Source organism: Triticum dicoccoides, chromosome 1B (assembly GCF_002162155.2).
Source record: "Triticum dicoccoides isolate Atlit2015 ecotype Zavitan chromosome 1B, WEW_v2.0, whole genome shotgun sequence".
Classification (NCBI taxonomy): Eukaryota; Viridiplantae; Streptophyta; class Magnoliopsida; order Poales; family Poaceae; genus Triticum; species Triticum dicoccoides.
In genome coordinates, this window is record NC_041381.1 from 514,062,016 (window position 1) to 514,073,747 (window position 11,732).

The 11,732-nt window shown below is 46.2% G+C and overlaps 1 protein-coding gene across 1 annotated transcript; it reads left to right on the forward strand.

Moving 5' to 3' along the window:
• Window positions 1-394: 394 nt before the first annotated feature.
• LOC119307635 (transcription repressor OFP8-like) lies at window positions 395-1,456 on the forward strand. The gene has a single exon (XM_037583709.1). The coding sequence runs from the start codon at window positions 472-474 to the stop codon at window positions 1,150-1,152; it is 681 nt and encodes a 226-aa protein (XP_037439606.1). The 5' UTR covers window positions 395-471; the 3' UTR covers window positions 1,153-1,456.
• The last annotated feature ends 10,276 nt before the right edge of the window (window positions 1,457-11,732 follow it).

Below are 11,732 nucleotides of genomic sequence, written 5' to 3' on the forward strand. Positions count from 1 at the left end.
TGCTATATGATGGTAACATATTATGTTACTCTATTTGCCTCTCTCCTCATTAACTACTTGCCACATCACCATTTTTGCTTATGTGGCATCTATGTTACTACCTATGTTACTCCCACTATGACCAGCCTAATAAGAGGTGGTACCTCGACGCGTCAAATCACAGCAACCATCGATGGATGGGTGCGTGCGTGCGTGCATGCACGCACACGTACCTGCAACACGTACCGCCCGAACGATCGATTCGCTCGCTTTACTGCACCACCATGATTCGAACTTATGCACGCTACCAAGCTAGCTAGAGCTAGCTGCTCGCGGTGATCATGGCGTGCACGCCCCCTTTACTCCCTATTTAAGCCGCTCGGTCTCTTGCGAGGAGCTCCGGTGACATATACTATACCCCGTGTCCGTGTGTGCGTGCGCGTCCACTTCTCCAAGAACTCACTCGTGTAGTGTAGCCGAGCCACGATCACCATGCCCTCACCTGGTAGCTTCAGTCGGCGTAGCGGCGACAGTTTCCTGCTGCCCCGGCCGCCGCCGGTGACGGACGTGGGCTGCGGGTGCCGCACGCCGAGGCTTCTCAGCTCCATCTACTCGTCGCTCATGTCCCGGGCGCGCGGAGGAGGAGGCCGTGGCACCAAGCCCAAGTCGCCGCATGCGTCGTCCACGTCCACCGCCACCGCCTTCACCTCCAGCACCGCGGGCGCCACCACCGCCACCACGGTCTCGTCCCTGGACGACTCGTGGGGCCTGGCGACCTATGCCACCAACACGCTCTACGAGGACGACCCGGGGGCGAGGCGCCAGCGGCGGAGGACGGGGACGAGGAGGCACAGGAGGCAGAGGAACCACGCTAGCAGCAGAAGGCCGGAGAGGGGCGTCGCGATGATGGCGCGCGGGGAGGAGGAGGAGGAGGAGGCTGCGGTGGCGGTGGAGGTGGAGTCGGCGACGCCGTACGAGGACTTCCGGGAGTCCATGGTGGCCATGGTGGTGGAGAAGGAGATGTACGCGTGGGAGGACCTCAACGCGCTGCTCCACGGGTTCCTCTCGCTCAACTCGCCGCGCAACCACCCGCTCATCCTCCACGCCTTCGCCGACCTCTGGGCGCCGCGCGGCGGCCTCTTCTGCCCTCCGTCCCCGTGCCTAGGCCTCTAGAGCGGAGGCTGCGCGCCGTCATGCGCCACCTAGCTAGCTATACTCCATTAGCGCTGGCATATATAGCCGTAGATCTAGCTTAGGCTCTCGGTGGGTCATACACTCATACTACTGCATTACTTATCTTGTACTGTAGTTGTCGTCGTCGTCCTCGTCGTTGTTGTACCTGCTACTACTCTGCTACTCCGTAGTCCTCTAGAGCTAATGCTCAACGGACTGCGTACTAATCTTTTTGTAATGATGCGTGCGTGCGTGCGCAAGACAAAATAAAGTATGCGACACGATGGCACGTCCGTCTTTCCTATGAACTCTGTTCGTCTCTGTAGAGCTCTTCCTTTTTCAGAGTTGGCGATTTCATTTAAGCAATGGCGGGGACCATATGACTTTTTTTGGGCGACCGAATATCTCGCATTCAGAGCATCTCTAACAAACGCGCTAAAAAAGTTTTGAAGTGCTAAAATACTGTTTTTGCATGTGGGAGGTTTACCAGACGCATAAAAACACGGCGCCGAACTCGGCGGCCCCACATGCAGCAGCCCGCGCGCACAAGCTGTAGCCCCAAATTTACAGCACCGCAGCCCATGTGCGCTAAATTTACAGCTCCATTTTTATGCTGCTCTATTTTACAGTTTCTGCTGGAGCGCTGTTTTTGGTCTTGCGCGAGCTATATAGGCATTTCCAACGCGCGACTTATATATCGCGTTTGATGGACATGCTCTCAACCAGACAAAAGAACACCCTTGAAGCATGCGTCAGTTGAGCTGGCCCAGCGCGGGAAACAACAGCCTCATTTTCTGTTTATTTTTCACATTTTTTGTTTTTGCTGTTTGCTTTATTTTTTATACTTCCAAATATTCTAAGTAAATATATTATAAAAATAACTCTACATAAAACATTAGAAAAATGTTGGCCAAGCATTTAAAAAATGTAAAATGTGTATAGAGAAAATGTTTACCACGTATACAAAAAATGTATTAAAAAAGCTTGTGTATGAAACAGTTTGATCATGTATTTTAAAAAAAGTTAATCAAGCATTTCAAAAAATGTTGAACAAGTGTTTGAAAAATGTTAAGCAAGCATTCGGGAAATGTTAAACGTGTGTAAAAAATGTTGACCACGTATTAATAAAATGATGAAAAAAATCGATCATGTTTTTATTTGAAAAACATATTCAACAAGGATTTGAAATTTTTATTCGAACATTTCAAAAATATTAAATCTATAGAGAAAAATGTTGACCATGTATTGAAAAATTGTGAAACTTTTTGATCATGTATATAAAAATGTTTATCAAGCATTTTTATTAATAATAAACTAGTATTTAAAAAATATTATTCAAGCATTTGTTAAATATGTTCAGAAAAATGTTGATCATGTGTTTAAAAAATGCTAAAATTGCACTAAAAATGTTAATTAACCATTTTAAAAATGTTAAATGTGCATACACGATGTTGACCATACATCAGAAAATGTCAATATTCTATTTAAAAAATTTAATCAAGCATTTGAAAATGTTTATAGAAATAAAAATGTACTAAAAATGTTAAATTGGCATTGGTAAATGTAAAGCGTGTATTAGAAAAAATGTTTTTGACATATAAAAAAACGTACAATGAAACTAAAAGAAAAAAAGAACCAAATAAATGAAAACCAAAAAAGAAACAAAATAAATCAAAGAAAGTAGAAAATGAAAAATAAAACCAAAGAAACAAAAGCAAAAAGAATAACAAACAGTGAAAATTGATAAAGAAACATATAGTAAAAAAAGTTGAAAACCGAGAAATAAAGAAAGAAAGAAAGAAGGAAGGAAAATGAGTAAGAGAATAAAACCGATAAAAACAATGAAAGAAACAAATGAAAAATGAAAATAAAAAACAAAATGCCTGAGAAGAAAAAGGAAAACAAAAAAAACAAAAGAAAACGTAAAAAAACCCGGAGAAAACCCAACTAAAAAGAAATATAAAAATATAGGGAAAACAGGGATACCAGAAAAAAAGCAGAAACCTGGGCCATTTTACGTCAAGTAGAACACGCCGTGTGTCTTCATCATCATCCTGAAGCTGGCTAGCTCTGCTGCAAATCGTCCAGGAGAACAAGGTTGGAATCACCCCTACGCTCGTTTTTCTACAGTGTTTTCTTTAAAATGCGAGAGTGGGCCGGACCGTTACTGTAGACTCTTGCTGCGAGAGTTGTTTCGGCCTCGCTTAGAGCGAGATATAGCACTTGCGGTTTTTTAGGGGTTGTGGAACATCTGAGCTATGTTCTTCATGTGGGCAAGCCTTCTTTCCAGGCCAATATATGTGCCTTGGATTCACCGATGTCACTAACTTGCTTGGAGATTGCAGTTTAGATGCACTCGAGGTATTTCAGTGGGCCAACTTGACTCTATTTCATTCGTACGCAATTAAGGCTATCTCTCGTAAAACAAAGGACCACTACGAATGTGATGTCAAATTTTGTACCATGGCAAATCAAAGGTTTTTATGGGAAATTATGTTCCCGAGGTTGTGCTTGCAAAGTAAGTTTGCCATCATCATGCAATATAAATTGCCATGGAAAACTTGAAATTTGCCATGCCTAAAACTATGACATTGTTTTTTAGTGATTTTCAAAATAAATTAAGGCTTTCTCTGGAGTGTTTGATAAGTTCTTCATTTGCCAACTGGTATGGTTTACGGACTAGAGTGTGTCAATGCGATCATTGATGTTTTCAAATACGCAATGAGTAAATTAGAAAGCTCAAAACAATCCCGAGTAGAGTCTTTGTTTAGTTTGTGCTGAGAAATAATATATTGATCACCAACAATTTTTAAAGAGAAGAAGGTGGGTGGGAACTAAGTGTTTGTTTTGTGATGAAAGGGAGACCTCGAATCACATGTTTTTGCACTGTGCCAAGGCAAGTTCTGGCTGAAATATAGCGAGGTGTGTGTTTCACGTGGATATGAATATATGCCTTCAATATTAAGTTGGTGCATGATTTTTAGGGAACCATGAGGGATTTCTCTCTACTGAACTTTTGTAATTTTTTATAGTTCATAGAAAGAGCTACAAACAACATAAAAGGGAATTGGCACAAAAAGCAGGGGGAATAAAATAGTCAACGAAAAGCCTCTGGCTAATCTTCAAATTTGGACTTTTCCCTTTGTTGGCTCTATGAATGAGAAGAATGACTTCCTTCTTGAAAGTTTCTGCAAGAGTAGAGGCTTGGGGAATAGACTTAAAGATATAATCATTACTATTTATCAAAATGGCCCAAGCGACAAGAATAATGACCCTCAGATCAAAGCTGGCAATCAGAAAACCATTTAAAGTATTTATCTAGTTCTAAAGTGAGTCTTGCAAAGGTGTCCAGTGAGGACACAAGTATTGCCAACAAGCAATGACAAAAGGGCATTGGAAGAATTGTTGGTCTCTTGTTTTAATGGAAAGTCTTCCACAAAGCACACATGTGTATTCAGGCTAGTGGAAGTTCTTTCTCTACATCATCTCTCTTGTGTTTAGTCGATCATGCAACTAAAGTCACAAGAGATTTTGTGTTTTTTGGGATAGTAAGTTTGCCTATCCACCTTAATGCAAAGATATCATCATGGGCTGCTAACATATTTTTGTACATATAAGAGCAACAATAACCAAATGATATTTGGTGCCACATCCAAATGTCAGGTTGAGTGGCAGAAATACAATGCATGATTAACTGGTCCAAAAGTGTCAATTCTATAGAAAGAGGAAGGTGGAACAAATATGGAGAGTGATCCTACCAGACAATGTGCAATACAATAGGTCTTGCAATAGAAAATAAAATAGGTGATGCCATGTTTCATGAAGAGGGGTGTTTTCCATTTGTCTCTTTAGAATAAAGCAAAGCTATCATTCCTCACTTGACATGAGACAATGTGTGTGAACTTAGGCAGTATGTTAGGGAAATCTCTCCACTGGAAAGACCGATCAACATTTTGACCACGAGCTAGTCGATGTTGATAATAAGAACCACAAATCAAGTTGACCCATGGGATGTCCTTTTTTTAATGAACTTGAAAATGTTTTATCATCACCAAGGCATCATTTTTCGTCTCCAAATTGATTATGCCAAGGCCCTCCTAATCCCTTTGTCTATAAACTACTCTAATTCCCAAGCAACAAGAGGTGTTTTCCCCTTTGGATTCTTGCTTCTCCAGAAGCAATACCTATGAAGCTTGTCAAATTCCCAAGGGGTCATGTACAATTACAGACAACTCATTATCACGGTAGACAGAGATGAAAATTAAGACAACATTAACCACTGTGATTCAACACCATGCCCAAGGAAATCAGAGCAAACACTCAATCTACATTTACCACTCTGGATCAAAGGCAATAAATGTTCCATTCTAGGTTTTGTTAAACATAGGGGCATACCAAGGTATTGTAAAAGGGAAAGATCATTTCCGACACTGTATAATAGTGGTGAATGGACAAACATCATCTTACGTGATGCTAATGGGCATAAGGATGTATTGTTGGAAGTTCCCTTTCAGGACAGGTACATGGGTTTTAGATGGTTAGATGTAGAAGCAACTTAGTTGCAAGTGGTGTGGTTTAGTGAGATATTCGGGGCACGAGTCTGCATCCAAAATCTAGGTCGTTAACACTGAATCAATTGGTTGATGCCTAGTTTTGCGGTAGGGTAAACTTATATTTGATCAAACTCAAATTGTAGTCCTCATCTTATGTAATTTTCATCTATGAAACTTAGGTGTAGCTCAGATGAACTGGATTATCAGTCAAGTTTGATAAGTACAAGGTTCCGTTTTCACCTATTGCTACGACCACATGTAGAGATCTTGATGTTTTATGTATACTTGTGGCTAGGATTGTTTGCCAAATTTTTACCTGAGTTTAGATTCAACTTGTCATGTGTGATTCATGTTTTACGGTCTATATGGAAAGCCAAAAATGTAGTCTGCTTTCAAGATATAAACCCTTCTATAATTATGCCAGTGTAATATCTCAGCTTGCATACTAGTTGTCTCCGTGAGCCACATTTTATTTTGTATGTAAGGATTGTATATGTGCAATAAGATATGAAGTCGCCGATGATATTTCCTTCAAAAGCGCTTCGTGGGAAGTTGGACTATAAACGACAGCACTTACCAAATTTAGGGATCATCCCATGCATATTACTTATGATTTTGCTAAACATTAATTAGGTAATTAAAATTTCCTTTTGATTCAAACAATTTTATGGGGAGGAGACAACCAAGCGCGAGAGTATCACAACCCCGATCTTGAACCGGGCACGCGGTTGGCCGCGTCGTGTCCTAAGAGGGCTCGGCGGGGTCTCACTGGAGACAAGGATGACATGACTCACCATGGCGTCACTGGCATAGGAGAGCATGCGGATTCACATATTGGAGATGGGGCCTTTTTCGTTTTGACCGCCGCTCAGATTACGCAGTGGCTGAGCAGAGCAAGGCATCACTATTAGAGGGAAGAGATCGACTAGAGAAGGAGATGGAAGCAGCATGAGGAAGAAGAAGAACAAATCCTATCAATAGGAGTAAGAAGATGGTCGGCAATGCAACGACCCAGGTGGAATTGACTGGTCGCTCAGAAAGTTTCAGGCTTATGTTCCCTAGGCACTCCCGTTGAGGGCTCCTTTGATTCAAAGGATTTTCATAGGAAATTTGAAGGACTATAATCCTTAGGAAATTTTTGTATGTTGGTTATTTGATTCATATGATTGAATCCTATAAGTTTCCAAAGATTTTTTTGGTACTACTTCCCATATATTTCTAGCATCCACGCAAAACCTATTTGAAAGAATCATTTGCTTTTCCTGTGATGCAATCAAGCAATCCAAAATCTTGTAGGATTAAGATGAGCACGACATTCCAATCATATGTTTTTTCTATTCCTACTTTTTTTTAGAATTATGCAAGTCATAGAGGCCCTTAGAACATCTAGGGCCCGAATTCGCAAATTCGCCCCCTAAACATCCGCGGACGTGCCTGGGCGCGACCGCTAACAATGCTGGACGGCCCCTCATATGGCCTGTCGGGCAGCCAGACTCCTCAAATCCATGAATTCCATGCACATGGATCATATAGCATAAATTCAGCACAATTCAACAGCCTAACAAATGCAACAAAGAAAAATAAATCATAGTCCAACAATCCAGACATGCCAAAATAAAATTCAAGTCTGAGCCACGGCTGCCCAACGTGATGGATCACGCGCCGAACGCCATCTATATCGCCTACTCTGTCGAGGCCATATGTGCCGCCTCCTCTGCCGCCATTAATTTCGTGTCTGCTGTTGTCATCGCCTCCTCGTACTCCCTACCTTTGTTGATCTTTTTCTTCTTACCTACAAGTCACTTCTTTTCTTGCTCATCCAAGAAACTTGCGTCATCCAATATTATCCTCGAATCCTTCATGTCTTGAGCAAATTGCAACTTCTCCTTCTCAATCTCTATTAACCCAAAAGTTCGAGCCTTCTCGAGCTCCCATATGAGATACGACTCTCTCTTCTCCAACTCTTTCTTCTCCCTCTAGGGCGGCGGATGGGACTGGCAGCGCGGATCGGGGAGGAAGGGTGGATGACGGACATGACTCAGACACAAGAACATGACGCTGGATTTGGTGGACTTGATTATTTTGGTGCAATTAGAGGTGGTTTCGGCATGTTTGGTCCGACGTAGCGGGGACGCGTCAGGGCCTCCTCATATCCACCCTAAATATGGGCTGAAATACGAGGGGTGCCAGTCAGCTCGGACGTATAATGCCGATACGAGAAGGTTGAAAGAAAACAAAAGGGGGGATACCTCGCTAGTACAACCATCAGAGATACCTCGCCCCCGCGTCGCCCTCCCTGGCGACATAGGGGAAACTGCATCCGCCGCTGCCGGGTAACCCCTCCTCCGTCGCCCCCGCTGTGACCCCACCGGAGGGCCGACCGGTGAAGCCACGCCACGCCCCAGGATGGCAGCGGCGGGGCGAATCCATTCCGCCCTAGCCCCTGCCTCCCCCAGCACGCGCTTCCCCGCCCCTAGATCCGCCACCGCCGCATGTCTCCACCCCGCCCGTTTCCGCTGCGCTGCCGCCGGGGGCCGACCAGCTTGGCCGGGCCGCTCCTCGGGAAGACGGCGGCGGGACGGATCCGCCCCTGCGCCCGCTCCCCCCACCCCCCTCACCCCACGTGTCACTACTCCTGCGCGGGCGCTCCCCTCCTAGCTGCTGCACTCTGCTGGTCCGGCGACGGCCGCCGTGTGCCAGCCTCGGCCACAGGGCGCCATCCCGAGCAGTTCTCCCTCCTCCTCCATGCGTGGCCGAGCTGCTGGTGCTGCTGCCCTTGGATTGTGCACGGGATCTGCGGCCGGTCGCAAGGGTATCCGTCGCATGCCCTCCTGCTAGCGGCCCCCTCGCCACCGGCGGCCCATCCTATCCCCTGAGCCACGGCGACGGCTCTCGCGGTGGTGACGAGTATACAGTGCTAGTGGTGGTCTCGAAGCCCTCATGGCGCCTGCTTGCTGGCGCTGCTCCGGCCCCGACGACCTTGGACCCGCATCCCTTTCGGAGTCCATGGCTGCCGGCGTCCTCTGCCAGGCGGCTCTGGCCTTTGTGACCCAGCAGGTGCGTTCCTTCTAGCTTGCCTGGCTCCCTGGTGTCCTGATGACTATGGCCACGGTAGCCAGGATCTGCGTCCCTTCAGTCCTTGCTTGCCGGCGTTGCCTATCGCCGTCGGCTTACCCCCTCGTGGCTTGCTTCGCGCACGCCCTACCTTGTGTGCCTCAAAGTCTTCGCTTTTGCCAGATCCAATGCTCGTGGGTTCGGAGGCGGTGCCACCCTCCAACGGCAGTTGTAGCCCCGTCAACCCCCTTCGGACATGGTGACGCCGACCGGCATTTGCTTCCACATCTTTGTTTCCAGATACAGTGGCTATGGGATTGCTCAGCCTCAGGCCAGGGAGAAACCCCTGCTCGGCTTGCCGATGTTGGCAGCGGCGGTGTCTGCGGATGCCGTTTCCTTCTTGGAGGTGTTGTCAAGGCCCTCGGCTGCACCCCTCTTCGAGCTCAAGTGACACCCTAGGTCTGGTTCCTCCGGATCGGATGGTGACGGCGTCTCGACATCGTCCTCCTTCTTGAAGGCACCATCTTGCTGCTCACGGTGTCATCAGTTTTGGTTCTCGAGATGTTGATGCTCTAGTTGGTCCGGCGTTGCCATTCTTGGTTCGGGTTTGGTTGGTTTAGCTGTGATGTGTCCCCTCCTCGGGTCGACCATCTCTTTTCTTTCTGCTCCGGGTGCCATCTTCACGCCTGTTTGTGTTCGTGTCATGTGTTGTATCCCTATCTGTACTCATTCTATTTATTCTATCAATGCAATGATACACAAGCTTTGCGTGTTCGAGAAAAAAATACGAGAAGGTCGTCTGGGTCGGACTTTTTTGACCGGTCAATGACCAGGCCTTCCCACCCGGATGTATAGGGTTGAGGAACCCGATGGTAGATGCTCTTAGGCCAACTCCAGCGCACGACCCCAAATGGATGTCCGTTTTGCCCAGATTCTGTCCGTTTGGGTAGGTCAATGGGGTCGTGTCCGGGCCATTTCTCGGATGCAGTGGCCGTGCGCCCAACGCGCGGCCGCATCCCGGCCGCATCCTGGCCGCGTACGTTTTTCTTTGCAAGCACGTATCTTTTTTCATCATTGGTTTTTGGTACATGGAAATACATCACCAAATTTTGACTAGAAAGGTAAGACCAAAGAAAACAAGAACCACAAGAATACATTTTAGAAGATATCCAACTTTCATAACTGCTCCTGTAAGTTGGATTAGTGCATTCTCGATGCATTCATTGTTGATCTGCGGAGGCTCGATCTTGCATGCTTCTTTCTTCTTCGAGTGTAAATAAGTAGACGTTGCTTCCTCGCATCTAGTCTCATGTCTAGCCTCTATTCTATCAACAAGCGCACTAGTCTAATCTCTAGCCTCTATATTAGCTAGAAGTACACGAACATCTACTAAATTACGCTCTATCAATATATCAATGTACTCTTCTTCCCAATACCAAAATTTGCATCCATTCTACACAATAAAAATTTAAGTCAGCACAACTAGTCAAATCCGAGAGAACTACTGAAGCTTCATGAACACATACCCCATCGGTTGAGCACTTGTAGACATGCGGCGCAAAATCGTCTTTGGGCAGTCGTCGCACTTGATGAGTGGCAACGGCGCGCCGACGAGCTTTTGGGCCAGCACCGAGCCCGACCGACCGCCATTCATGTATCTGCCGGCGGACCGTCGACGGTGTACATGAAGGAAATATGCCCTAGAGGCAATAATAAAGTTATTATTTATTTCCTTATATCATGATGAATGTTTATTATTCATGCTAGAATTGTATTAACCGGAAACATGATACATGTGTGAATACATAGACAAACTAAGTGTCACTAGTATGCCTCTACTTGACTAGCTCGTTTATCAAAGATGGTTATGTTTCCTAGCCATGGACAAAGAGTTGTCATTTGATTAACGGGATCACATCATTAGGAGAATGATGTGATTGACTTGACTCGTTCCGTTAGCTTAGCATTTGATCGTTTAGTATGTTGCTATTGCTTTCTTCATGACATATACATGTTCCTGTGACTATGAGATTATGCAACTCCCGTTTACCGGAGGAACACTTTGTGTGCTACCAAACGTCACAACGTAACTGGGTGATTATAAAGGTGCTCTACAGGTGTCTCCAAAGATACTTGTTGGGTTGGCATATTTCGATATTAGGATTTGTCACTCCGATTGTCGGAGAGGTATCTCTGGGCCCACTCGGTAATGCACATCACTATAAGCCTTGCAAGCATTGCAACTAATTAGTTAGCTGCGGGTTGATGTATTACGGAATGAGTAAAGAGACTTGCCGGTAACGAGATTTAACTAGGTATTGAGATACCGACGATCAAATCTCGGGCAAGTAACATACCGATGACAAAGGGAACAACGTATGTTGTTATGCGGTTTGACCGATAAAGATCTTCGTAGAATATGTGGGAGGCAATATGAGCATCCAGGTTCCGTTATTGGTTATTGACCGGAGACGTGTCTCGGTCATGTCTACATAGTTCTCGAACCCGTAGGGTCCGCACGCTTAAAGATAGATGACAGTTATATTACGAGTTTATGTGTTTTGATGTACCGAAGGAGTTCGGAGTCCCGGATGAGAACGGGGACATGACGAGGAGTCTCGAAATGGTCGAGACGTAAAGATCGATATATTAGACGACTATATTCGGACTTCAGAAAGGTTTCGAGTGATTCGCCCAACGCATCCGCGTCCAACACAGCATGCGTAGCCTTGACCGCAAACTGTCCGCACCACCGCCTAGCGCTTGCCAAAGCAAGCCGCCCGTGCCCGGCCCCGCCGCCGAGCTCGCCGTGCACACGCCTCGCCGCCAAGCTCGCCAACGCGCACGCCCCGCAGCAGAGCTCCATCGCCGCGCAGGCCCGGCGCGCGCCGCCACCCCGTGCTCGCCGTGCGCGCCCCTACGTTGATCCGAGCTCGCCGTGGCCCCGCCCCGCGTGCGCACCCCAGCCCCGCT